At 40.9% G+C, this 27849-nt stretch overlaps 3 protein-coding genes and 2 long non-coding RNA genes across 11 annotated transcripts in view; 3 read left to right on the top strand and 2 right to left on the bottom strand.

Annotated features, from left to right (window-relative positions):
* The window catches only part of LOC107310239, an 18013-nt gene extending 16541 nt beyond the window's left edge, over nt 1-1472 (top strand). The window contains exon 2 of the long non-coding RNA XR_001553536.2: nt 1255-1472. This is a non-coding gene — a long non-coding RNA (uncharacterized LOC107310239). The remainder of the gene's footprint in view (nt 1-1254) is intronic.
* PPP1R42 (protein phosphatase 1 regulatory subunit 42) overlaps nt 1-7954 on the bottom strand; it is a 17231-nt gene extending 9277 nt beyond the window's left edge. For 3 of the 4 annotated variants that reach the window (XM_015855696.2, XM_015855697.2, XM_032442749.1), the window contains exons 1-5: nt 7878-7954; nt 7202-7389; nt 5334-5500; nt 4812-4950; nt 2685-2801 (exon numbers count right to left, since the gene is read on the bottom strand). In XM_015855696.2, coding sequence (XP_015711182.1) covers nt 2685-2801; nt 4812-4950; nt 5334-5500; nt 7202-7330 — 552 coding nt within the window. In that variant the 5' untranslated portion in view covers nt 7331-7389; nt 7878-7954. Of the gene's footprint in view, nt 1-2684; nt 2802-4811; nt 4951-5333; nt 5501-7201; nt 7390-7651; nt 7806-7877 lie in introns of those variants that run through there. The other variant, XM_032442750.1, reaches the window with a different exon arrangement.
* Nucleotides 7715-12872, top strand: LOC116652969. Of its 2 annotated transcripts, none has more exons than XR_004306240.1 (2): nt 7715-7800; nt 10522-12872. It is a non-coding gene; the product is annotated as an uncharacterized LOC116652969 (long non-coding RNA). The 2 variants fall into 2 exon arrangements; XR_004306241.1 differs by lacking the exon at nt 7715-7800 and adding an exon at nt 8050-8399.
* A 3200-nt stretch (nt 12873-16072) lies between these two features.
* On the bottom strand, nt 16073-26624 carry COPS5 (COP9 signalosome subunit 5). Its single transcript, XM_015855678.2, has 8 exons — nt 26103-26624; nt 25756-25990; nt 23616-23744; nt 22376-22441; nt 20936-21021; nt 17291-17402; nt 17055-17203; nt 16073-16475 (listed from the first exon to the last, which is right to left on the bottom strand). The coding sequence occupies exons 1-8, from the start codon at nt 26255-26257 to the stop codon at nt 16391-16393; spliced, it is 1017 nt and encodes a 338-aa protein (XP_015711164.1). The 5' UTR covers nt 26258-26624; the 3' UTR covers nt 16073-16390.
* CSPP1 (centrosome and spindle pole associated protein 1) overlaps nt 26429-27849 on the top strand; it is a 43281-nt gene continuing 41860 nt past the window's right edge. The window contains exon 1 of one of the 3 annotated variants that reach the window (XM_015855674.2): nt 26429-26518. The gene's annotated coding sequence lies outside the window, so the exon portion shown is untranslated. Of the gene's footprint in view, nt 26519-26910; nt 27003-27023; nt 27348-27849 lie in introns of those variants that run through there. The other 2 variants (XM_032442753.1, XM_032442752.1) reach the window with 2 other exon arrangements.

Here is a 27849-nt window from a genome sequence, read left to right on the forward strand (position 1 = left end):
TGTGCTGAAATATGATTACCCTTTCGATACGCTCTAGTTGTTCATTGCCTTCCTGTCTCTAATAAAGTGCTTTCACTTCCCAGCCTTTCAATAAGCTGTACTAAAGGGACCAGACACTCTTTTGGGCAGTCTCCGTTTGATAAATGATCATGTCATGCTATCACTTTGAGGTCTGCTACAAAATACTGACGAGCAAATTATATTCCATCTACGGGGGAGCGGGGGAAGGGCAAGTGCCTTAGTAGGCAGCTGTAGTGCTGGCAGTAACATTCCTACCAATTAAAGATGGCCATTTAAGAATTGGTATTTGACCAGTTTGCTCCAGTTTTTATCGGAGATGTCGAGTACAGCCACCCTAACTGCATCTACAGACAGCCATTTGTCACCTTTTTGACTACCTGTCATAATCAGTTGGAGAAAATCTATAATTTTTCTCTCGTTCCTGACTCAATTCTGAAGTGAATGAATTCATCTTTTGTGATATCCTCTTGTCATAATCAATACTGGGCAGAGGTTGAATAAATTAAAGACTTGGAAAACACTGACTTATATACGTGTTTCTAGCTGTACTTCTGCTATCTAGCCAGACACTTCAGTCTTCCCGAATCTGAAGTCTATTTCTTATACATGTATATGCATATATACATTTTGTTTTTGTGTAATTGGGACTCATTAAATTAGAAATAGCTTTCAAAAGAAATTTCCCGTAGTGTTCTTACCAGAACAGACAGCAACCTAGAAGACTTTGTGAGCCTAACTGAAGAAGTTCGGTAGAATGAGATAGTAACAAGCAACAGAAAGCAAAGAAAAGCCAGTTCTATTAAAATCAATGATACTGTTGATAACTTGCATAACATGCATTTTACATGTGGTAGGCTCAGTAAATTATTTTCCATGCGCTGGCTAGAATTACTTACTTTCTGTTCTGTCTACTGTTCTGATCACGGTACATAAAATTCAGTCATGTGAAGCAAGGTCATGTGCCTTATGTCTGTTAATTATGCTAACAATTCTCTGAATTAGCCTGAATGTTATGTGCATGAGTTCACCAGCCCTAATTTTCTACTATGCTGAAATCAGTGTGGCATTGTTGAAAACAGAGGAACTACAGGTTAATATCAAAATGTGATAAAAGCTGAGATAAATGTCTAAACATGAAGTGATTGTACTAATTATGAAAAGAAAGCCAGGTTTACATGAGAAGGTCATCTTTCATGCATTTGTTATGTTTTCACATTTATCTTTTTGTCACAGATCCCACTTCATTCCTGCTGTCATCTACCTCTGCTACGCAGCTTACAGCTGTTGAGCAGACCTGCTAAGATCTGGACGGCTCCTCCACAACTTCTCTTCCCACTGGGTGAAGCAGAGCTGGGTACTGACTCTCCATTGCTCCTCACTGAGGCACTGCCACAGTCTGTGAGCAATGCAAAAAATTCCTGGGGATGTTCTTGCTGACAGCGATAGGGTGGTAGGAATGGGAAAATGGACTTAGAGCTGGATATCCAGCTGTGTTACCCTGTTTGACACATTTAATACGGTAACTAATTTTACAGGTCTGAAATACTCTTAGAAATACTCTTCCTGTACCTTCAAAACTTGGATGCTGCTTATACAGCACACAGGACAATCACACTGCACAATTACCAGGGCTTGATCCCAGTTTAAATGATAGCACGAACAGCAGATAACTCAACTGCTAACCACATACATCTGCTAATCACAACATCTGTGATTATATCACATGGAAATCTGTATGTCTAATTTACTGGGATAAATATTAGTTCTCATCTGCCCAATGATAAAATAATGAATTCTAATAATTAACCAAAAATATACACATGGTTACTGAATAATGTATTGCTTTCATCCATTCATTCTGTTTCAGAAGACACTGTTTTTTCTCCTCTGAGACGTTGAAGGTACCACTTCTAAACCAGCATCCTCGTTCTTAGTAACAACTGGCTGGTTGGTTAAAGAACATCAGTGCAACTGAAGGATTTTGTACTTACAAACAGAAAAGAAACAAAATCACACACTAAGCTTTCTTTTGAAATGGATCCTTTTTGAGAGGAATCCTTTTAGAAAGACATGCCTATTTAAAAAAAATGTTATTTTGATTCAGCCATCTAATATGTTTTTAATTATCCAGCCTAAGCCTATGTGAATTGTACTACTATGTGAATTCAATTACAATTACCAGCCAGAAGCATAACTTGAAATACAAGTCATTAATAATACTCTAGCTTAAAAAAAAAAAAAAAGAGAAAAAAAAAAAAGAATGCATTATTCAACATTTTTAATATCAAAATATACTTTAAATAAGGAGTCCAAATAAAGTGTATCAATCTAGGTATTTGCTAGATATGTACAGGAATCTCATTAATTAACAGAACTGTCAAATTAAACATAAAAGGCATTATGTATTCTAAGAGTTAGTGGCCATACTAATTACTAAAACAATTATTAAATAATAATATTACTAACTTATTATAGTTAACTTTTTGTAAGAAAATAAAATGTAGATGCATATGCAAACCAGTAATAAGGCAGGCTTGGAAAGTCAGAGGTTCAGAAAGTGCAGAAGTGTTTTTCACTTCTTTACTTGTTTATTTTGTCATAAAGATGAACGTAACTTCTTAAAGAATCGTCCTCACTAAATAGAAAAATATTGATTTTAATACCTTCATATGTTGAAGCTGATTGTCGGCTGCTCTAAGATGAGAAAGATTTTCCAGAACTGCCAGATCTTCTAATTCATCAATGTTGTTATTGCTAATATTTAACACAGACAAGGATTTCTGGAGGAAAAAGATAGAAGATGCTGTTTTTTTCATGCTGTGCATAACTCGGTTGTAAATTCTTGATGAAAAGTGTCTTAAAGAACACGTGTTAAGCACAAACATGTAAATGCAAACACTTCACGCTTCACACATTGTTTTTTCTTGGCTCTGCACCCTGTTCTGCAGTGCTGTTTATTCTGGCTTTGAAGTTAATCCAAAGATTATTTCTCAGTTATTTTAGGAATTCTTAGCAAATACAGATTTGTTTATTATTTTCCAAACAATACAGGATCGGGGTGGGTGTTTTGTTTTGTTTTGTTTTTTAAATTTATTTATTTCCTAAAGCTTTACAGAGTTCTGCAAGTGTTACTAGCTCTACCTTTAGAAATAGGTAACAGACAGAGAAATTGACTGACTTCTCTAAGGTTACATCTGAACCACACAGAGCTGAAATCCACATCTGATACCCACGCTCCCATTTAACAGCTTGACTATCTGGTTTCTCTTTTTGGCTTAATCCTGCCAGCCTTCCTGTGCACATATCTCTGGTTTGCCCCTCTGGAACAGTAGTGACTCACATGATGCACTTTGCCTCTTCTAGTCACAGAGATCTTTACATTCTAGATAAGAAGTAAATGTAGTTCAGGTATTTATCTCAGGAAACGATGTAGAAACATGTAAAAGCAAGGAGAAGCTTATATGTCTAGAAGATGGAAATGAGTCCCTAATGCAGTGAGTTTAGAGTTATACCGGATATGATACTTACCTCTGGTTAGAAAATGTCTAATTGTTTCAGCACTATATATAATGAAATTTAGCCTCCTTCTCAAATCTGAGCTAAGAACGAGACCTGTGTTACAGACAGCAATTGCCAGTATCACTGTGATACACACAGTGTAACAAGCTCCTCGGACAAATGGTACAGGAAACTGTCATCAGCAAAACGTGCTCACAGTACACCAAGAGCAACACAGCCCCACGTATTGGCTCTTTTGTCTGACATCATTAAGAGCCAAAAATGGGAGAAGATTAGATAAGAAGACATCTTGTAAAAAGAGACAAAATACTCACTGTTTGAAGAGTAAAAACAGAATGTTTTTACAGGTAGCTTCCAAAAAGTTGTTACGTGATCAAAGATGAAAAGTCTTTCTGGAAAGAAAACCAAACCAACCTCCAGAAAACTTAAATAATAGCTAGGAAGAACAATTTGCTTGTGAGTCTTTGCAGGGTGCTGCAAAACACTGAAATATATGAGCTATCATGCTGGGAAAATTGAGGGTGTGTAATCCTACTCTACTTTCATCATCTCTCCAATAGAGAGGGAAGAAAATAAAAGTGCTGTCACAGTAATGGCCCATTTATTTTAAAGAAAAATAGTAATATGTGTCTTGGACTACAGCATCTCAAACCAGCTGGGTTAGAGCTAGCTGAAATGTTTATGATACACGCATGAAAAGAATCCACTTTCTTTGTTCACCTTCACAAAACAGATCATAAAGCTCTGACTGCATCAGGAGATACAGCAAGTGAATTTTAGTGCGGTACAAAACTACAAACACAAGTAATTGAAGTGTACTTAAAAAAAAAACCAACAACTATTTCAAGAATAAATGTAATGTTTGCTGAGCAATTAATATCTCAAACAAACATTTCAAAAGCTGACTTCCTGAAATTTTTATATACCACAGCATAGAAGAATGGCAGGACTAGAATGGAATGCTTCAGATTGCCTCTCAGTATTCTCACCAAAGAGCTGTTTGCCCCTTCTGTTTGCCATTGCATTATCTAGAGAAGTACAAGAGGCAGTAAATAAATTAATGTAGTAATTCACATCAGGGAAATTTCAACAAACTAATTGTTTACTCCTTGCTCATACAACAATAGGGATGGGAATCCCTTGGTAGAATTTGTCAGTCGGACACCGGTTCTCAGAAAAAAAGGCACGCAATGATCGAGTCCTTCTAATCATTCACGCTAAAAATACTGACCTATTGATTAACAGCCCATTGAAAATCTCTGTGTACTTACTGCCAAGGACCTAAGGGATGCTGGATCAAAGAGAAGCTTTTCACCAAGAGGGAGGTGTTGACTTTCAATGTGTAGCTCCCTTATTCCTGTTAATTGATCCAAACCCTCTACTACAGCGATACAGTTGCCTCCCAGGTACCTGAAGAATAAAGCAAAAAGTTGGTTTAACATCCTTTGAAAGTGAAAGTGAACGCAAGTCATCAAAATACTTTAAAAAAATAATGAAGTATTATTGTGCAGTGGTTGGAAATGATAATAGAAAAAGGTAGTGTGCAAGGAGGACACACTGCTGACAGACTGAAACTTTTCTTAGAAAATGTATGTTTAAATGAAAAAAAGAAGTACATGTTAAGGTGTCATTAATTTACTTATCGTAGAACGCTTCACTGAAATATCATAAGCACTAATTGCTATTTGAAAAGCAAAACAACCATTGAAGAGACCTTAATGGCAACAGCACTTTTTCAGTTCTTAGTGTAACGATTATTCTTTTGACAGTAAAATAAATTATTTCCAACTTACAGTTTTTCAAGGTTTTTCAGCGATGAGAGATTTTCTATGCATGAAATGCAGTTGTTCTGCAGGTAAAGGTGTGTTAAATGTGTAGCAAAGCCCAGGTTCTGGATTTGACTGATTTGGTTATCATATAAATACAAAACTCTGAGGTTTCTGCACAGTGAGATGTCACCCTGTAGGAAACAACAGCAAATTGATGCCTTATTACTTTTATTCACTGCCTGTTTCTGGAAGCTGTTGACTGTTTTCATATTCAAATTTATTTACTTTTTTATTATTTACACATTTTTGTTTTTATTAAACACTTTTAACAATATTTTTTTTTTTCAGGAAAACAAACAAAAAAAAATGGTGTCAGTAACAATCTCCAACTTAGATTTATGGCAGAAATAGGTGGTTACTGTTCTGCTGTCCAGAAGCTGAGGATTACAGCCATCAGCAGCAGGTAGATCACACAACCTGTGTTTCTTTATTCCCTTCCCTGTCTTCATCAGAAAGAATTCAGAAAAGCACAATTGTTACTGAGTTATCTATGTCAAACCTCAGGGCTGTCATACAGAACAGTTCTTGGCAAAGGAAGAACGATTTCTACAAATACTTGCACATCAATATATTTTAATATAGTTCTGATACTACGATTCCACTCAAATGTCAAGTTTCTTTCTATTCCTCTCAAAAAATGGTAGCATGTTTGGTTTCTTTATGAGAGTTTCTCTGAGACTTTTCTATGGCATCTGATGAACCAATCCCAAGCAAATGGACTGATCAAATTAATGACTCACGGTGGCTGTTCCAAGGAGTGAGATGAATAAAAACCCCTATTTGTTGCATGGTTCATGTGGTACAAGGTACTTAAGACTTCTTAGCTGAAATCCCACTTTTGTTTTTAAAACAGAAATCCATTACATGCAACAATTCAGTTATTCAGGGTTCAGCCCTTTCAAAATGTGCTCAGTATCTTCAGGGGATTCAAATTAACTCGGGACTTATGAAACCGGTATAAATTTCATAGCATTGAGCTCAAAGGGGGGAGGGACTGGGTTAAGTGTGTGGGTTTCGTTTTTGAAAATGGAAAGGTCATGGATTATTTTTTAAATGAATAAGCTCCAGGGAGCAATTAAAAATATATATATGTAGATTTTAACCTGTCTAATTTGAAAAAGCCACTACAGCAGTCCAAATCTGTTAACCTCACTTGGCTCACATCCTGTTCCTGAACTCTCCTTTCCTTTCTCAGACTTCCTCTGAAATCTAAGGACTTAACCACAGATAGACTGAAAATGTTTTGCTGCGAGTTAACAACCTTTCACGGAATTCCCAAGAATGGAAAAAACACAGCATTAGAAGGAACTAAATGAACGTTGCACTTAATTGTACGTAATATCATTACAACTTCCTTAAAAAATTAATAAAAATATGTTCTGATTTCCTTATCTCTCCCTCTGTTTCACACTTCCTATTTTTTACAAGGGTAACCATCAATACACACAAATCTTTAAATCAAAACCTGAACTTTTGCTGCAAATCTTTTTTTCTGGCTTGGACCTGAAGTCTCCAGAACTAATAGAGCTGGATGTCAACCCTAGAGCACTGCCGTCAGAGTCCTGCACCTACCGATTCCATGGCAATGACCTGGCTGCAGTCTATATGAAAGCATCAGGTCTAAATGATTAATTTTAAACATTACTCTCATGTAAACAGCTGAAGAAGTAAACGGAGTTATCATTTCTATTCTGGTGATCTCCTAAAAGGTTCTTTGCAGTATAGCAACTGTATGAAATAATAAAAGCAGCAGCTATAAACAGTTCATTGGAACAGTAACAACGGATCGTCAAGTGGCCCGGTTAAAAGAAGGAAGAGGAACGAAATCTTACGATCGCGTCTAGCTTTTTATCTGACAGATTCAGATGAGTTATTTTCCTCAGGTGCTGTCCCCAGTCCTCCTCCCTGCGGTTCCTGTGGCCGAGGCACCTGGCGATGAGCTCTGTGGTCAGCCTCACCATGGCTGCTCAGCAGGCCGAGCCGCCGCACATAAGCGCTGGGACAGAGAGTCTGAACGTGCCTACGAAACAAAGAGCGAAGTGTCAGGCTGCTCAAGCCCCGAATGCAGCTGACGAGCGTATTCCAGGCGTGGTGCTTCCACAGTGAACTGAGGGACTCGAGCAGCGCTGCTCTGTGGAGAGCTGGGGGAAAGTGCCAATGAAAGTCCTAAGGCCAGAAGGAGCTCCCTTGCTTACTAAACTTATGTTTTATTTGTGAAAGTAAAAGGTGGAAAGCAAGAAGGACTATACTTCTTTTCACTGAGAGCTGTACGTCTTTCTTACTGGTTTCACACGACAGCCCCTCCCACAGCAAGCAGTACGACAGCGTGACGAGCCGGGCTGCCGGCAGCGGCGAGTGTGGGACCGCTCGGCCCCGGCTCCCACAACCGCCGTGTGACACGGAGCTCCACGACCCGGGGAAACGGCTGCTGGTACGGGCAGGGCCGGGGCAGGCAGAAAGGGGCACGGTCCGCTCCCGAGAGGAATCCCGGCCCCGCTACCCGCTCACCTCCCGGCCTGCCGGGCACTGAGATGCTCTCCAACCGCCACCGCCGGCGGTTGCCACGGTGAACAAACGCCAACAACGGGAGGGAGGGGATTGCTCCCGCCGCGCCCCCGGCCGAGGCGGGGCTGCCTCGGTGCGGCATAATGACGGAGCCGGTGGGGATGTGGTCCGTCGGCCTTGGTCGGGGCGAGCTGGGGCTGCAGGCTGTTGGTTTCAAGCCCTCAGCGTCCCTGGGGCAGAGGGCTGCACTGCCAAAGGTGCCTCCTGCTTCCTCTTAGCTCAGCCAGACCTGCAGCGCACCTCAGAACCCCCAGAAGAGACTGAAGAGGGCTCTCACAGGAAAAGCTCTGAAGCTTGTTAAAACAAAACAAACATATGAATAGCACCGCTGTGAAGGACTCAGTGCCTCGTTGGCGTTGTGCTAATGCGGTACTTCACCCCTTCTGCAGGCTTCACCCCTCGTGTGCCCGCCGTCTTATGGTGTGCCTGCAGTGCCAAGTCCTGGTGACAGCAAAGCTACAGCTTGTATGTTTTATCAATCATTTTGGTGCCCTTTTAAATGAATGAGTTAATTGCTGATGGGAAGGAGGCTGTGCTGCTATCCACAGTGACCTCAGCAGCAGCCTCAGGTTCAACCAGAAGTCTAAGTCCTCAATGAGGAGGAGCAGCTCCAGAACAGGTGGGGCAAAGCTCTTTTGTGCTGTGCAGGTGATGGAGCATTGGCACAGGGGCAGCTGTGAAGCCTCTTCTTTGGAAATCTCCAGAATTCACCTGGATGTGGTCTTTGACACCTTGCTTGAGCCAGTGACCTCCAGAGACCCAACCTCAACCAGCCTGTGATTCTGGGAATTAAGCATATGAGTAGAATCATAGAATCCTTAGGGTAGGAATGGCCTAGATGGCCTCCAAAGGCCTCTGAAGGATATCTAGTCCAACAGACCTGTAATGAGCAGGGACATCACAGCCAGATCAGATTGCATAGGGCCTGATCCACCCTCACCTTTTAAATCTCCAGGGATGAGGCATCAACCACTGGGTAACCTGATCCAGAGCCTCACCACCCTCACTATAAAAAAACTTTTTCCTTATTTCTAACCTAAATTTACCCTCCCTAAGCTTGAAGCCATTTCTCCTTGTACTATCACCACAGATCCTTCAGAAGAGTTTGTCCCATTCTTTCCTGTACTCCACCTTTAGATACTGAAAGGCTGCTATCAGGTCACCTTGCAGCCTTCTCCAGGCTGAACAACCCCAGCTCTCTCAGCCTGTCCTCATAGAAGAGGTGTTCCATCCCTTGGATCAGTTTCATGTCCCTCCTCTAGATGCGCTCCAACAGGTCCACATCTCTTCTGTACAGAGGACTCCACATCTGACATTTGAGTAACATCACATCTGAGTAACACAGTATAAGTCAATAAAACATATGCCCTATATGCTTGCTGCATTAGATCACAAAAGTGCATTGGTTGAAGACAGTGACAAAACACAGTGCTTCCAATGAAACCAAGATGAGAATTTTTATTTCACTGACAGGAAAAATGATGTGATAAAAAGCAATTTTGTTCTGCTTCGACCTTTGTTAGAAGTGCATACAAGGTATAAAGAGTCCCCTAATTCCAACCTGGAATTTCCTATATCCTTCTGAGGATACAGATCATAAGATGTCCTTATTTCAGCAATGGAATCCAAACTGTGCATGCCCTCAAGCTGCTTGTTCTGAGAGAAGTTTCTGTCCAAAAAAAGTATTTTAATATTACAGAAGTTAATTTTGGACTTAGTCTGCTCTCCCCCATGGCTGTAGATTCTGCAGGTGTCCGGGCCTGTCTGTTGGTAATTTGATTTAAAGGCAGAAAAAATCTAGGAGAAGTTTCAGAGAGAGTATTTATTCATTAAGATTTGAAATAGGATTCTCATCTAGTGGCACAGAGCATTAAACAATCATCTGCATACTCTCCAGTGTGGCAGTAATTTGGCTTCGTACAAATAGTCCTTGTCTTCAGATCTGCTTTTGGAAATACCTGTATAAAAGCACTGGCAGCTGTATTTCTTACAATTCCAGATTGGAACATTGAACAGACATTTATTTCCAAAGACATAAAACACCTCAAGAGTCTCCTTTGCATAAACACTAAAGTACATTCTTCAAAGTGCTATTTCTGTGTACATGAATTACGCATTGGGGTGTCATATAATGATTGAGACAATCTTAGAAAATATTTAACACTCCCAACTATAAAACATTACATTCAAGCTGAACTATTTCTGATAAACTTTTTTCAGGGTCAGGTTTCAAACTCTTATTCAGTAACAGGTAAACCTTCTCCCGAGCACCTTCCTCCTTTGTAGTGAGAGCTATGTGAAATGCAATCAATACAGCTGCTTCAGTATAGCTGTTTTAATGCATAAAATATCTGAAATAATTCAATTTTCCCACTGAATTTAAACATACATTTTAAATTTTCAGGGGTAGCAAATATAAGGTTGACAAAAACGCAGGCTTTAATTTCGATAGACTTGTGGAGATCTGTCCTGAAATGTCTTTGTTTGAAATATGAAGCTATCATCTTCTCAGCCTGACATTTTTCAGCCCAGTTTCTTAAGGAAATGGTACTTACACGTCCTTGTTGTGTCTGCTTGTGATACACAGCCTTTGTTAACCCATGACCTGGTAGCCAGATGGACAGCAGGAGCAGTGCAGAGGGCGTTACAGGTGTGGAGAAAGACCTCCAGGTATGACCAACTACTTAGTTACCGTCAGCAGGGAGTAAAACGCTACAGATAAGGCATCATTATTTTTTGCTGCTCACAAATAATAATTCAGGTAAATACATAGTTTTCTCAGTAATAAAGTTTTGACTTCATGTCAAATTCTGAAATAGGTGTATTCTGGTATAACTCCACACGTTCATATTTCTGTTCTAGAAGTGATTCCATTGAGACACCTACCTGGAATAATTACTTAGATAAAGCCGTAACCTTGTGTACAGTGTTTCATTTTCTTGGACTCGTTCTGTTGCATGACAACTACTTGACAACACCTTGATTCTTGATTTTATTTAAGCAGGATCTCTTGCAAGCATTCTTGCAGACACCGTGCATTCAAAGCTAATGTCATTTTTTTCCCCTGTATAGGCCATATTTGAGCAGCACTGGATTGGAGTTCTTTCCCTGCACTGCGTTCTGCTAAGCGTCCTTCCAATGAGGGTTACATGATCTTCACCGCAGAGTTGTCAGTGCTTGGCTTTATTCCTTTTTCTATATAATTTGTTTAAGATTTGATCAACACTTCTGCTGATATTGACTGCTGTTATCAACAGAAATGTGTGAGTCTAAGCAAAACCTAAGCTCTGACAGGAAATCCCAGTGACTGAAATAGGTACCAAGCTTGCTGGTACAGAGGTTTCCAAAATGAGTTTTGCAATTAAAACAGGTACAACACCAGACAAAGACTCAAGAACAATATTGACAATTATTATTACACAACTTTAAGGTCTATTATTACAGCAAAGCTATTACCATCCTTGGCTTTTTTGACCTTGACCTACAAGGTTCTTGCCTGTAAGACTGAGCACAGAGATGTAAAAATATTTTCCCCACATGACACAAGAATACATCTATGCAGGATCTACATAGAGAGAAGTGATTTCACCAAGAAGTGAAATACCCTCTGTGCACTTCCCAGCATCAAAATCTATTACAGCCTGAAAGTAAAAGTGAAGCTATTAGAAAACTAGATGCTCATTATAGATTTTATAACAGGTTTTCAGTAACAGAACAGCCATTAATCGTGCTGCCACTTATCACCAGACAGCGCTGTAGATGACAACAGCTTTCCATACAGTGCTGTGAAGCCTGATACCTGAACCAGATTATAAAAGTTCTATGCTGCTAGTACTGGTCTCAGTGTTATTTTGTCGAACACTGTGTAGAAAGTGAATATGAGTGTTCATGCAGTCATTCTATGTTCTTAAAAAGATTTAAGTTTTATTTACCCTTTGCTCATCCACGGCTTTTACACAAGTATTTGTTTTATTGCTTCAAAATTTTACCTAGTTGTCGTAAGATTTTTAAAGGAGAGCTAAACATTCCACAGAAATGATGAGTTTAATGAGAAGCTAATTTTGAATTTACAACACCATACAGAATACCTAAACATTACTGAAGTTGGAAGAGTATCTGTGATTTCTGTACCTCTGCACTTCTCCAGTTATATCTCCAGTTTTGTGGAACTCAGACTGCAAATGTCTTCCTTAGGGACAGATTAAAAGCACAAGCATAATTCTAACCTCAAGCAATAGGGTAAGTGAATGTAACTTGTCTTCATCTGGAGAGAAGAGTGCAGATGGTTGTAATTACTAAAGATTGCTTGCCATTAGATGCAAGCACATAAATTAATTTCCGTTTTTAATAAAGTAATGCCACTGCAGTTATACACAAGCCCTAAGGTAACTGCGTCTAAAACAAACAGCAACATTCACACAGGAAATGATGGACAAATGACATAGGAGCTGACTGCATGTTTCAGTTGGAAATTAAGAGTTCCAAAAACAATATATTCAAAATCCCCTCAAAGGGCTTAAGCACTTCCTATCTGAGATAACGTAAGAGATAAACTGCACAAAAGAACAGACAATTGTTGCTAACTATTACTGAGAATTGCTAGTTGAGGTAATTAATGACTGACAAATTTGAAGATGTAGCGATGACCTTTGGTTTATAAAACGATAATGCTCAGATATCCTTTTTAATTTGTATTTTTCAAAGGCTAATTATCAATCTCACTATTTCAGAGAGAAAAAAACCGACACTTGCTCTGGAAAAAATGCTTCGCTCAAGTTTAGGCACTCCCGGTTTGTGAACAGCCAGGAAGAAAACCCAGTTCTCCTGAGATGGAGTCCTGTGACCTATCCAGTGGACCGTGCTACTTCCAGAACACTGTCGTTTTCAGAAAGCCCTCTATGAAGCAATTTTTCATAATTAAAAACAAACCAAACGTCACAGCAAATATTTCCTATGTCAGACATTTCATCTAAAGGTCAGAATTAACGTTCCCAAGTTACATATTTCCTCACAGATATTATTCCTACAGCTCATTAAAAAAATATACCCTGAGGAACAATTTACTTCATTCGTTCCTTAAAGGTTTAGGATAATTGTTTTTTAACTCTAGAAAAATTCTTCAACTAATGTTACTTGTAGTTCATTTCACGTCAGGATTCTAGCGTTAAGCCTCCGCGAATCCAACCTGGTCCAGTCAGGGCCCATTTAACTACACATTCACACCAATATGGTGAATAGCTAAATGGCATTTTATTATGTGTGTTAGCGGTTTAAATAAGCCACTATCTACTTCATCTACACCCCTTCTACATATGCATAACCCCTTCTACATATGCATAACTGAGCAGGGGAGGGCCTATCGCGTTACATCCCGAGTGTTCGTGCACGCCTAATACAACAAACTAACTGGAGGTTCTCTGACATCTGTTCTTCAAGTCTTGACACCACCTGAAAAAAATCCTACATGGAAGCAATTAATCTTATATATTATTACCACGTATTTCAGTCATTTTTACCTCTTTAAGCACCTGCACCCTGAAAGCAATGAGAACTCAAACTCTAATGCTGGTATGAAAATTTTGGTCTGTTTTGGATTTGGTCTGGTATTTGCTTTTATCATTTTATCTTAAACTAATTTATGGCGCAGTGGTTAAGGACACCGCCTTGCAACACTGGGGCCCGGAGTTTGAATCCCCCCTGTGGCGCAAGTGGTAGAAGTGCCGCTCTGCTACACAGGGGCTCGAATCCTGGGGGTTGGACTCGATGATCTCTAAGGTCCCTTCCAACCTGCACGAGACTATGATACTATGATGATGATATTAAAAAAATCTCATATCTAAGGCTTTCAGTTAGTACTTTAAATACTGTATATTAACATACTATATTAGAAGCATAATGAGAGTCCAATTCTGACTTGGAATATCTGGAGCAGAGCAGTAAGAGATAACAAATAATATGCTTAGCAAAAAGAAGGTGACAAATCAGGGTTATTTTGAAACTCTGATGCCCCCCAGAAAAACACTGTCCTCACCCTATCACAAACATTTACCAAAGGGGAGAAAACAAACAGGTTAATTAATGCCTAATTATAATTAGTACATTTAGGACAAAGGCAATATAAAAATGGAAAGTCCAAAAACCAAACAAGTTTTACCAAGACATGAGTGATACAGGTGCGGGACTAGGCCTTGTCTATTGAATAGGAAGTTTAATTAGGAGGAAGTTTTTCACACAGAGGGTGGTGACGCACTGGAACAGGTTGCTCAAGGAGGTTGTGAATGCCCCATCCCTGCAGGCATTCCAGGCCAGGCTGGATGTGGCTCTGGGCAGCCTGATCTGGTGGCTGGTGACCCTGCACATAGCAGGGGGGTTGAAATCAGATGATCATTGAGGTCCTTTTCAACCCAGGACATTCTATGATTCTATTTGATCTGAAACGGTGTATGCAAACTGCTGCTGAAGGCCAAGAAAATGAGTGTCCCTTGTAAAAACAGAAGAGACACTGGAGGGAGTTTCCCAGAACACACTACAGGCTGGTACTGAACAGAGGTGTACCCAGTGCGCAATGCTACTGCAGTATTGATATCAAATGCTTTATGAATCAAGGAATAGCTCTTCCAGCCTGATGTGAATGTGAGGCAAATGACTACTTAACAACTCGCATGTTGCTCAAAACCAAAAGAAGATAAAGGTTAGCCGTTTCATTTGCTTTTGTATTATGCTTGCCCTTGCCATTTTCAGGAAAATGAACAGCTTTCAATAATGAAGTACCACATCATCTTTCTCCCACCTCCCACCACCACTGCTATGTAGGAAGAAACAAAATTGTCCCCCATTTTAATCTTGACTAGCTCCGATTTTAAGTATTTTTCCTGAACTGTTGGATGCTGCTGCTTTAAAACTCTTGATGAATTTCTGCTTCAGGCTATCTGTGTTTCCTTGCTGAATGATGTTTCCATTGTGTAACTTGCATCTTAGCTTCAAACACACTGGAATCCGTTTGAATGAAAAGCCCCAAATGAGTAATAGCTATTACAATTTCCAGACCAAAACAAAAACAAATCCCACATCAAGGCATAGTTAAGGTTGAAAAGGAATATTAGTTACTTAAGGTATAAAGCATAATGGCATATTGTATAAAGCATGCTATAAATTATCCCAAAAGTAAACATTCCAAAAAAAAAAACCCCAAACCCAGGAAACTCAGGATTAAGGATAAAAACATAAAAGAAATCCAAACATCTTGAATTATTGAAATGCAGTATGAAAGCCTCCAAAACAAACTTGCATCAGCCATGCAGCGGCACCAAGTTATAAGGCAACAATGATGATTAATGTATTTCAGTATCTATGGCCCTAAATGAGGCTAACTCATATTTCACAGATATTGGTTTTTTTTCATTAGGTTCCTTTGCAGGCAACAAGTGACCACGACAAGCAATAGGAAAAGTAACACTGTATGAGTCTCATGTTAGTTTCACAGTTTCACTGTTTATAGTTTGACTGCCTAGAAATGTAAAAGGTTCATCTTAACTGTAAAGCTAGGACTAGAATATTGCCATCAGGGTGTGAAGAAACCTATTCTGGCTGGATCAATAAAACTAAACCAGTAACAGTGCCATTACATTTAATAACTTGTTCAAAGATAAACAAATGGCATTAAAATGTTAAACATAGAAACAAAAATCATAGAATCATAGAATTACCCGGGTTGTAAAAGACCTTGAAGATCATCAAGTCCAACCGCAGCCTAACAAGTACCCGAACTCTAACAACTCTACACTAAATCATATCCCTGAGCACCACATCCAAACGGCTCTTAAACACATCCAGGGATGGTAGATTCAACCATCTCCCTGGGGAGCCTATTCCAGTACCTAACAACCCTTTCTGTAAAGAAGTTCTTCCTAACATCCAACCTAAACTTGCCCTGGTGCAACTTGAGGCCATTTCCCCTCATCCTGTCACTCGTCACTAGTGAGAAGAGACCTTCACCACTCTCACTGTAAATATGAGATCCCAACTTCTTATACTGCATAGGTCACCTATCCAGTCTAAGTGGACAGAAAGCTTCTTTGGAACAGTAAGAAAAACAGGTAATAAATGTTTGCCAAAAAATTCAACCCCCAAAACACTTGTTCATTTTTCAAACTGTTTTATTACAATTAGGTACTAGAGATAAATAATTCAGACCAAAATCCAGTAAGTCACATTTATTTTCCTTTTGGAGCAAGTCTCAAAACTGGTTGTGTCTTATGGTAAAGAACAAAAAGTTACATTACATTTCAGAACGTTTTGTTCTTTAAAGCCGGTCGGACAGGTGGGGAATATTAAAGTACTACAATTTAAATGAATAATTTTCCACTTCAGATCCCTTTCCCAAATTGAACAAGTCCAAGTGAAAGAAACCATAACTTTTTTCTGCTTTGGAGATTCATATCAGCTAGCGATGCATTTCAAGCTATATTAATTTGATTAAAAAGTTTATCCTTAATAACCTGAGACATCAATCCATGTATAGCTTCTATGGTGGTCTTGCAGCTGAAAAACAAGCATAAATTCAATGTTGGCTAAAGACCGAACTAAACTGTCATTTTATTTAAAGATATTCAGCTGTTTTGGAAGTTCAGGGTGCCCATAACCCCATGAATCTTCACAACTGTCCAGAAAAGAAAAGTCACACACTGCAATTCAGCCACTGTTGCCAATAGCTCTGAATGCAAACTGATGGGCTCTAGACACACAAAGGCCAATTCCAGGGAACTTGGTTAGCAATGTAGGGCATCTTATGTTAACGACAGAAAGTGAGCTCTGCAGTCTTCTGAACAACAACAAAATCCCCAGCAGTCCAGGAGAAGAGAGCTACTGCCTTTTATCAATGCTCGAAGGTTCTCACCCTTCCCACCCTATCCCAACCTCAACGGTTCTTAATTTTTAAATGAAAGTTTTACACAAGTGTTTCTCAAACTTTCAAAAAGAACTGGTCATATCTGGAGCCTCTCATTCCTATCCATAGCCTTCCAGGATATGATTTTATTGGTTAGTTACTACTAAGGACTTGATAATTAAAGTTTAAAACTAACACTTTTCAGGGAGGAATGCATGTATTCATTGTCTTACCTGTCTCTTGTTGCTTTAGCAAGTTTGTCCTCTGATTTCTTATCGTGAGTCTCTAAACCCAGCATAAAACTGCCCCGTCCAAGCTGAGCTTCCGACTGTTCTAATTTTTCAGACAAATCGAAGACTTGGCCAGTGGTGTAGTCAGCATTCTTAGGAGAAAGAAAACAATTATCTTTCTGAGTTCTAAGCTATGAATTCAAACATTTATACATATTTATGCACATTATGGTACTTACAGTAAGCAAACTAGAAGAGCTGAGAGTGTTCACCCAGTACTTGTTCCACAGAAGCTCAAGCAATTTACGATCCAAAGATGATTTGAAGTAAGAGACTTCTAATGCATAATACCTTTAAAAACAAATATGCACACAACAAAATTCCATATAAATATATCTTGTTTGGCTCTAACACCCAAATAACATCCATCTGAAAAAGTCTTTATTAGTGGCAAATATCTTCAGAAATTCAAGGTATTAAACAATAAAAGTTACTTTCACTTCTAACTCTAACTCTACAAGATGTTTTGCAAGTATTTCATATAAAGCTTTAATAAAAGTTTACACAATCCCTATACATACTGCTGTTTTATTTAAGAGACTGCAAGTGTTTCTGTTAATTTTGTAAATGCTTGTTGTACAATCCAATGATGCACTGTACAGTAAGGAGGATCCAGGGAACCACAGGCCTGATCTCCGTGCTGGGAAAGGTTATGGAGCAGATCATCTTGAGGGAGATCATACAGCATGAGCAGGACAAATGGGGGATCAGGCCTAGCCAGCATGGGTTCATCAACTGCAGGTCCTGCTTGACCAACCTGATCTCCTGTGAGTGATCTGCCTGTTGGATGAGGGAAAGGCTGCTAGCTGGACTTCAGCTAAGCCTTCTACACTGTTTCCTGTAGTATTCTCCTGTAGAAGGTGGCAGCCCATGGCTTAGGTACACCGTGTTGGGTAAAGAACTGGCTGGAAGGCCAGGTCCAGAGAGTGATGGTGAATGGAGCTAAATCCAGCTGGTGATTGGTCACAAATGGTTTCACTGGGGGTCAGTACTAGGGCCAGTCCTGTTCAATATCTTTACCGATGACCTGGATGAGGGCATTGAGTGCACCCTCAGTAAGCCTGCAGATAACACAAGTCGGCAGGAAGTGTGGATCTGCCTGGGGGTAGGAAGGTCCTACAGACAGATCTGGACAGGCTGGATAACTGGGCTGAAGCCAGCGGGATGAGGATCAACAAGACCAAGTGCTGGGTCCTGCTCTTTGGCCACAACAACCCCAGGCAGTGCTACAGCCTTGGGGCAGAGTGACTGGAAAACTCTGTAGAGGAAATGGACCTGAGGGTATCAGACAATGCATTGCTGAACATGAGTCAGGAGTGTGTCCAGGTGGCCGAGGCCAATGGCATTCTGGCTAGTACCAGAAATAGCGTTGCTAGTAGGAGAAGGGAAGCTTGTCCCTCTGTACTCAGCACTACAAGAAAGATACTGAGGCCCTGGAGTGTGCTCAGAGAAAGGTAACAAAGCTGGTGAGGTGTCTGCAGCACAAGACTTATGAGGAGTGGTAGGAGGAACTGGGATTGTTTAGTCTGGAGAAGAGGTGGCTCAGGGGAGACCTTACTGCTCCCTACAACTACCTGAAGGGAAGATGTGGTGAGGTGGAGGTTGGCCTCCTTTCCCATCTAACTAGTGACAGGACTAGAGGGAATGGCCTCAAGTTGTGTCAGGGGAGATTCAGGCTGGACGTTAGGAAATACTTCCTCTCCAAGAGAGTGATCAGGCACTGGAATGGGCTGATCAGGGAGGCTATGGATCCACTGACCCTGGAGGTGTTCAAGAAGTGTTAAGGTGTTGTACTGAGGGACATGGTTTAGTGCAACTATCGGTGATAGGATGGTTGGACTAGATGACCTTGGAAGTCTTTTCCAACCTTGGTGATTCTATGGCTCTTCAATACTGTAATTTTTTAATAGCAGATCACTAATTTTGTGATCTAATTCAATTAGGAACATTTGATAGCAGTAAATGTTACTAACGGACAAATAATTTTGTCATACCATACTTGTTTTTAAAGTCAAACTTTGCTGGTACTACGCAATTCATAAGATCTGACTACGTAGACAGAAAGCTGAGCTCTGTGTAGATGAATTACAGCAACATTCAAGTTATGCTAGATTTTATTTTGATCACTAAACTCTTCAGAAAGCTACCAATAAACATATCATTGCTTAATTTCTATGCAAAGTTACTGTTACTATGAAACAACTAGTAGTGACTAGACTATCAAATAGAGAGGACCATCATTCAAATTGGCTACATTTTAAATCTGTAGTGCAACTACCCATACTACTGAGAGGAAGCCATCATTCTAATCATTTGCAATCAGTAGTTCAGTAATGTGCCAAAATTCCAGTTTAAATTCCATCTTTTTCCCTAACTGCTGTTTCTTCCCTAGGGAAGACTGGAAAATATTTTCTTTGGATGGCAAGAAATAGCTTGTACGATAAGCCAGCTTCCTGAGATGAAGGTTATGATGGTAAATATTAAGCACTGCCAACTTAAAGAAGGAAAAAAAGCAACAAAAAACCAACAGTAAATCCCACAGCAAAACCCCCAAATAAGCAAATGAACTCTCCCAAACTGACCACTTCAAATAAAGATAAAACACACCTTCCACTCATACGTTAATATATACCAACGTTTATGGGCAGTGTCCATACAAGCACTATTCTGAAGCGACAGATTCATTACTAAAAAGATTTCTGTGTAGCCACTGCTCTGGAATTTTCTCAGTTTGGATAGGAAAATCAATTCTCAATTGTAATAATTTCTTGATATCTTGAGAGTCCAACTCCGCATGCAGCTATAAATGCACTACAAATAGATATCCATGCACCAAAACCATGGAAAAAAAAACAGGCAACGGCCTACATCACATCCATGAACCTACACGGTGTCAGTGAGATCTCAGAAGTTTTCTGTACACAGTTCCTTAAACTGCAGGGCTCGTCAAACACTTGAAGGTGGAATCAAAACCAGCATGGAAGGAGCAATCCCATCTTTCTCTTGCTGATCCCTGGAGGCATTCAAGGTGAGGCTGGATGGGGCCTCGAGCAGCCTGAGCTAGTGGGTGGCAACTCTGCCTGTGGGTGTTGGAACTGGATGGTCTTTAACATCCCTTCCAACCCAAGCTACTCTATGAATCTTCCCAAATACTGCATCTCCATCATCTGCCTCTACCTTAGCTTAACCAGCAAGAACATATGTACTGCTGCAAATTGGATCAGATCAGGGGACTGACCTGGCAAAACAAATGCTTTTCCATGTAAGTACATGTATGTATGAAGCGAGGAACAAGTGACAGGGTGCTAGGAGAATGGTTAAAATTAAACTGCCTTTAAAATACATGGAAATGTATTCTCTCCATCAGGAGAGAAAAAGCAGTAATTCTTCCTGTTGCTGATATTATCGTTTGAAGCAGCTCCACTTCACCAAGGAAAGAAACAATATGATTGAAAACCTGCAGCCACATTAACGGTGACACAGTATAAAGGTATGCACCACAGTTGCTGTTACTGAGAAGAGCAGCCCTGCTGCTAAATCTGCATCTGACTTTGTACTCCTTGCCCAAAGAAAGCACTATTCCTTATAAGTTAAACAACTGCTAGCTCTTTCAACCAGGTTAAAAGAAACCTCATCTTTAAAACTGTTCCCCCGTAGAAGATCTTCTGAAAAAGGACATGCTTTTCCACAAAATCAACAGTACTAATGCAACAAATAATGCCATGATTTGAAACACACCAAGAAATGCAGTTTTTGGTGAATCATTAGACTAAATACAAAAACTGAGAACTCATGCTGCAGTCAGTAATTTTTATGTTACTTACTGTTTACAATGAACACCAAAGTCTTCTATTTTATTAAGTGGAATAGTTTGGTATTCAGAAGGACCTTCATCCGGAGGTTTGTACCCCTACAATTAAACAAAGAAAGGGCAAAGATGACACAGTACATCTGGGACTGTTAAGGAATGAATAAGCTCTTGAAAAGCATTTCACAAAAATTGTGATTTATGCAAAGAAAACACTTCTGTAAAGAAGATGACATTTCCCCCACTAGCCTGAAATTTGGAATTTTCTTGCATCTCAGGTTTACATTTCGCTTTACTATAAGTCTTTATGTTTGCAGGTCTGTCAAAAAGTGTTAGAAGCGAACAGGGTGCCAAGTTAGGATTGGATCTTTTAATAGATCAAAGTAGTAAAGAGCTTCTAATGCAAGATTTCTTTTCCTATTCTGAGAAGTGATTTTGGTCCTTTTTGGAGGGAAGACAGAAGGTAAGTGAAGTGGGAAGAATCATGTTTGCCCTGCATATGCCCTAGAGAGACATAAAACTTAAGCTACTTATTTGTCTAAAGTGCTGCCCCTCACAGCTATTGACTAGGCAAGATCTGCTTGCAAAATGATCCAAGGACTCCCTTCAAATACCCATCCAATGTGCATTTTCTACACAGGATTTGGTTTCCAGGTGCAGGATTCTTCTCCCTGCTCAAAATATGGCATTTATGAAATGCTTTTGCCAACACAGCTGAATATTCTTCTGAAACACAAATTGTTCAAGGTTGAGCTTGTGCATATTTTTCAGCTCTAAAATAATGTTGAATGTAAACTGGAATGCCCCATAAACATTCTTGCTGATTACAGTTTTACTGAATGACAGATGAATGTTCTTGATAAGTCAATGATAACTGGGAATCAAACTTCCAATTATACTTAAACTGTATTAGATGGAAATAAAAGAGCACAACTGTATGTGTCAGAAGTAGAACCATAAGACTGCATGTGGAGGTCCAGATCTTCAATATTGTGGTGAATCCTTAGTTTTTAGCCTAACCCTTCCATGTTAATTCACCTCTTTTTATGGTTGTTGGGTTGTTTTTTTTTTGAATATTCATAGTGTTTACCTGAAAGAGGTAATTACAGAGTGTTTCAAATGCTCCAATGAAAAGCAGGTTACAACATATGAGAGAAAATCTTACTAGTATGTTAGGTCTAAAAAAATGTTAGAAAAAAATTAAGATAAATACATTAATGAATGACAGGAAAGCTCCCTCCTCTAGAGAGTCTATTTAAGACTGACAAAAATCTATTAAAAACATCCTAGAAGTCAACTTCTCTAAATGTAATCAATATTCACACAATAACAAGTACGGCATCAAGTCATTATGAATGCACAGTGATACAGCGAAGCAGATGCACTAATGTTTAGCACCGATCAATTACTCAAAGAGAGGTTATTGATTACACTACACATAATTTTAAGCTTTTACCTTAGGATATGTCCTAAATGCACCGAGATTTACTTTTCCTGCAGATATTGTTCTTGTTGGATCAATCTGTAAAAAATACAGGTAATGCTTCTTATGTAACATTGAATGAACTATTACAATTAATAGTGATCATAGTTCAGGAACTAATTAGTGCAAATTCTATTTGTTTAGTCATAAACAGTATTTTTTCAGTTGACATCCATTGGCATGTGACTCTATCAATTAAAGATCAATAGCTTTCTAGGGACCATTTTGCAAATCCATTTCATCCCTTTCCCAAATACTTAAAAAGAAATTGCACTTAGAGCAAGCAATGAGCCAGAATAAAAATCTACATTTTAATCTTTCAACACAGCACAGTCCTACTAAAGCTAAGAAAGATATTGTGACCTGCTGTACTTTGGTGGAATAGAGAGAAGAATTGCAGAGGAATCTCCTTGAGAATAAACTTACTGATGTTCTGCCTCATTTTAAAAGAAAGAAAAGAGAAAGGAATAAATGAAAACAGAAAGAAGTCCTAAAGGGAATGTTCTGAATCCATTTAATTGTCATAACATGGGGAAACTCATACAGTAGAAATACTTCTAGGGTGATTTGTCCTTGTCTAATGGAATGCTAACACTACCCATATTCCTTCTTTCTGACTAATTTCAGTCTTTTATCATTTGTTTCCTTCAGCAGCAGTAGTTGCACAAGCTGTACTTAAAGTAAGGTTTCTTTGGATTTAAAATGTGATCTGCAGCTTGAAATGGCCCAAACAATTTCTTCAGATCTTTTCTTCAAAGACTTTCTAGAATCTTCTACCTTAGACCATGTCACTCATTTCAATTAAACAGCACTTCAGGTTCAAAGCAACAGAACTGTGTGAACATAATCTACTCATTCCTTCAGAACAAGCAACAAAAAGAACAAAACCAGATTTCTGCTACACTGCAAGAGGCTGAATATGGATTGTTAATGCATTTTTTGCACAAGTACCAACTTCAAACTAAGAGCAGCATATAGATTTGTACAGCACAGCATCCTCTGGAGCAATGAAGCAAAAATGGTCTCAATGAACAAGACTACCAGTTTGACCAGCACATAACTAGAAATGCAAAAGGAGCGATAATAATTTAAGATTTAGATCTACCACTTCCATCCTGCAAAATACACGTTACTAGGCCATAACATGGACAAAAATCTAGAAGTTATTTCCCTCTCAACACAATTTGCTACGCAGCCATCACACAGTACTTACCACCACTGCTACAAAGGGTTCTTGAAATTGCTGATTAAGCATCTGAGTACTGACATCGATCCCAGAGAGCCAGCAGCCGTAGCCAGGGTGACTGTGGTACCAGCCAATTGCATTTTCTAGACGACCAACCTAACAGCAGTGAAGGAAAACAAATCCAGTGATGATCCTCATTCGTAAAGCATGGGCTGCCCTCTACTGAGCCTTCCAGCACACTACAACGCAGCAAGAGGATAAAAAGAATATACACAGCCTGTATGCTAACTTGAAATATTCAACATGCACTTTATTTTGCTTAACTATAAAAGAAGTTCCCAAATAATACTCCGGGATATCTCAGCAAGTACCCCAAACAAACAAACAAAACCAATCAAAATTGATTGTTAATCACGGTGAATAAACAGCCAGCGCACCTAGTTTATTGTAACTGGCCAAGAACTGTGTACTGGCTGATCAATATTGAGTGAAAGGATTTATGTACATCCTACATGGCAGTGTGTTCAATGCATTCAGCTGCTTGGTTTTGCCAAATACTGAGCATACCAGGAAGGTTAAATCTGGAAACTATTAAGAGGGACAGAACACACGATCTACCCAACTGAACATTTGAGTCGTTGAAACAAATAACATTTTTCTTTTAACTATTTTATCATCAGATCCTGCCTATGGAGGAGCAAGTAATTGCAACATTAGCTTCTGTAGAGCACTTATGCAGAGTGCTCTTATTATCAACATGTAATCTAACATTAAAAAGAGTTACTCCAGGACAAAGTGCTTTCCAACCTCAGATGTGAAGCAGCCAGGACGCACTGTCAGAGCTCCAGTAAAGCTGAGTTATTGTTTTTGCTTTATTTTCGTATCATGAATTCTCCCATATAAACCTGGGCTGTTCTAAAAGTCAAATGAACTAACCGTACATGTAAATACCGATGCCATGCTCTATACTTAAGACAATTTTTCTACCTAAGAACTGGGTAGTACAAACGTATCTTCAGATATAAACACCCTTTCATTTTCTATACTTTTCAGTAAGAATACAATAAATCATTACTTTAATAATATATTAAAGTAATAATAATATAAGTAATAATATATTAAAGTAATACGTTAAATAGATCACTTAGAAATTTTCTCATAAAGAAGCGTGATAAGTTAACGAAAAACAACAAAAAAACCCACCACAGGCCTTAGAACATCCTTACCTTTGGGCTGTATTTACTCTCTTCTGAAGTCACGATCCAACCTAATTTAGTTAAATGTCCTTAAACCCACAGAAAGCTGTGACACCTCTCCAAAATAACCTAAATAGTTGTACCTTTATCTACACTATGTAAGGACCCTCTAATTTCAGCTGAGTTAAAATACTTTAAGGATTAATGACAAATCAAAGGGTAAACTAGGCCTCAAACTATTTGAGCTTGGACAGTCTGAGGGATTCCAGTGCTTATTTGAGCCAGCAAGTGCTCATATGCCATGTCAGCTTCTGCATCAGCCACAGAGCAGATTAATATTTCACAGAATCACATAGTTGTATGGATTGGAAGGGACTTCTGGGGATAACCATCTAGCCCAACCCCTCTGCTAAAAGCAGATTGCCTATAGTGGGTCAGAGGAAAACATCAAGCAGGTTCTGAATATCTTCAGAGGAGATTCCACAACCCCTCTGGGCAGCTTGTTCCAGGGCACCATCACTCTGATGATAAAGTTCTTCCTTCTGTTTGTATGGAACTTCCTGTGTTGCAGATTTGTTTTGTTGCTTCTTATTCTGTTGCTGCATACCACTGAAAGGAGTCTGGCTGTGTCCACTTGACTCCTACACTTTAGATATTTATAAACAGTAATGAGATCCCTCAGCCTTCTCCAGGCTGAACAGTCCCAGCTCTCTCAGCCTTTCCTCATGCAGGAGATGCTCCAGAACCCTCATATCTTAGTGGCGCTCTGCAGGACTCTCTCCAGAAGCTCCCTGTCTTTCTTGAACGGAGGAGCCCAGAACTGGACAGAATACTTCAGCTGTGGCATTACTGGGGCAGAGAGGGAGGACCACCCTCCCTCCGCAATTGAGAATTTTACTGCACTTTCAGACTTAAGACTTCCAAAAGCAAGAAGTTAAGAGCAACGCCATATCCCCCCCACCGCAGCATACCTGCTTGGCGTTCTCGATGTAGGCGGCCATGTACTCGTAGGCGGCCGCCTGCGCGTTGACGCGGGTCTCGGTGCCCTCCACCGGCAGAGCGAAGCTGTCCATGATGATCATGGTCTCCCCGTCCACCTTGCCCAGCATCAGCCCCATCACCTCCAGGTTGCCCCCCGAGCGGGCGTGCATCACCATCTTCAGCAGGGCCAGCGCCGAGATCTTGCAGTACTTGAAGTAATGGTGGCTGCGGCGGGACAGAGGCCGATTTAGCGCTCAGGGCCTCTCCTCGCCTCGCCTCGCCTCAACCCCCGGCCCCGCCGCCCGCTCTCCCGCCCGCCCCACGGCCCCGCTCTCACTCCTTAGTCCAGGGTTTGGCCGCCAGGATCTCCTGCTGCTGCTTGCGGTCGTACTTGTAGATCTCGTCGATGCTCTGCGCCTCCTGCATGTTGTTGGCCAGCTCCCACGTCTTCTGCGCCATCCCGCTCCCGGACGAGCCGCTCGCCGCCGCCATCGCGCCCCGCGCCCGCTCCGCCCAACCCCTCCGCAGCCGCAGCGGCCCGAGCCAGGCCGCGACTCGCCGGGCGGAACGGGGAGCTGCTGCGGTCCGCGCAGGCCCGGGGAAGCCGGGAGGTGGAGGCCAAGCGGCCGGGCCGGGTCCTCCGCGGCGACAGGCGGCGCTAGCGAGAATGAGCTCCGGGACGGCAGAAAGCCGCCCGCCGGCTTCCGGGGAGGTGGCGACCGGCGCGGGAGGCGGACGGGGCTGTGTGTGCCGGTGAGCGGCGGTGCGGGCGGGTCAGCGCTCGGTGCTGCCTCGCTCCGTTTTGCCCCATTCCCGGCTCCGCAGAGCGGAGGTCGAGCGTCCGCCCCGGGCTGCGAGCGGGCGGCCTCGCTGTCTTCCGCGGGGCTGAGCGGCGGGGAACGGGATGGGCCCGGCAGGCGGTGCGGGGAGCGGGGAACGGGGGAACGGGGGAACGGGGCCTGGCCTGGCCTGGCCTGGCCTCTGTGTGCCCTGTGTGCCCGGTGGGGGCGGTGGGGCGTTGTGCGGGAGCCGCTTGTTGCACGGCCGTTGCCTAACAACGGAGTAACGCTGCTGTGAGGGGCCGGGCCTCCGCCCCGCCCCGCTCCGGGAGCAGTCTGAGGAGGCGGAGGGGGTTCGCTTATGGGGAAATAAATGTGAGCCGTCCCTGAGGGATTCCTCAGATTAATTAGGTTTTGGGTCAGAGGAGGTGGACTGGAATCCTAAATGAAGTCTTAGGGTGAGAGGAGATGACTCAGAACTCATTGGCTTGGTGTTTTGATGGATGGCTGCCTTCACAGTTAGGAAAAGTCATACTGTTTTAGTTAATTGTGGGCGTGCCTGTAAGTGCAGTTACTGAACGTGGCGTGTAGGAGCTTCTTGAAGCACTTCACTCCCCTGCCACCCCTGCTACAGTCTCCGTGGAGGAAAATTGCCATCTGCCAAGTTTTCTGGATATTTAGAATTATGATAGCACAGCATATAGCGTGTCTGATCACAAGTGCTGATTTTAGATCCTATGCATTGCTTCCTTGAAGAAATACAAGGGAAAGGGTAAAAAGGAATGCACTGAATGTTCCCCGAGGTAATGAAAGAGATGTATGATGCTCTTTCCAATATACTGACCGTGTATACAAATAGGTGGTTTGAATGTCTCGAGAATGGAGACATGCATTATTAATTGTGTTTGGGTGTAGGTCCAGCGTCTGTATCTCTGGCATTTGAGCATGGCTTTTTCTCTGTGCTTTGCATTGCCTGCAGTATGCGATTAAGCAAGCCTGGTTTAGAACCTGCTGCCATCAATAGGAATGATTGCAAGGGTCTGGTCATTCACACCATTCGTTCTGACACATTGCTAAGCCAACATCGTACTGTTTTATGTAGCACTTAAGTTTTTTATGTTGACAGGTAAATCTGGGCAGCAGTATAATAAGCCATTTTCTCTTGTCTGATGAAACTTGCAGTCCTTCATGCAGGGATTTTCCCTGCTGTGGGTGCTGCACTGTGTAGCTGATGCCACCAATTCTTTAAGTTGATCACCATGACAGGTTATTCACTCAGAACAGGCATTTTATTATTCTTATGTA

The sequence above is a fragment of the Coturnix japonica genome, chromosome 2 (assembly GCF_001577835.2).
Source record: "Coturnix japonica isolate 7356 chromosome 2, Coturnix japonica 2.1, whole genome shotgun sequence".
NCBI classification, from domain to species: domain Eukaryota; kingdom Metazoa; phylum Chordata; class Aves; order Galliformes; family Phasianidae; genus Coturnix; species Coturnix japonica.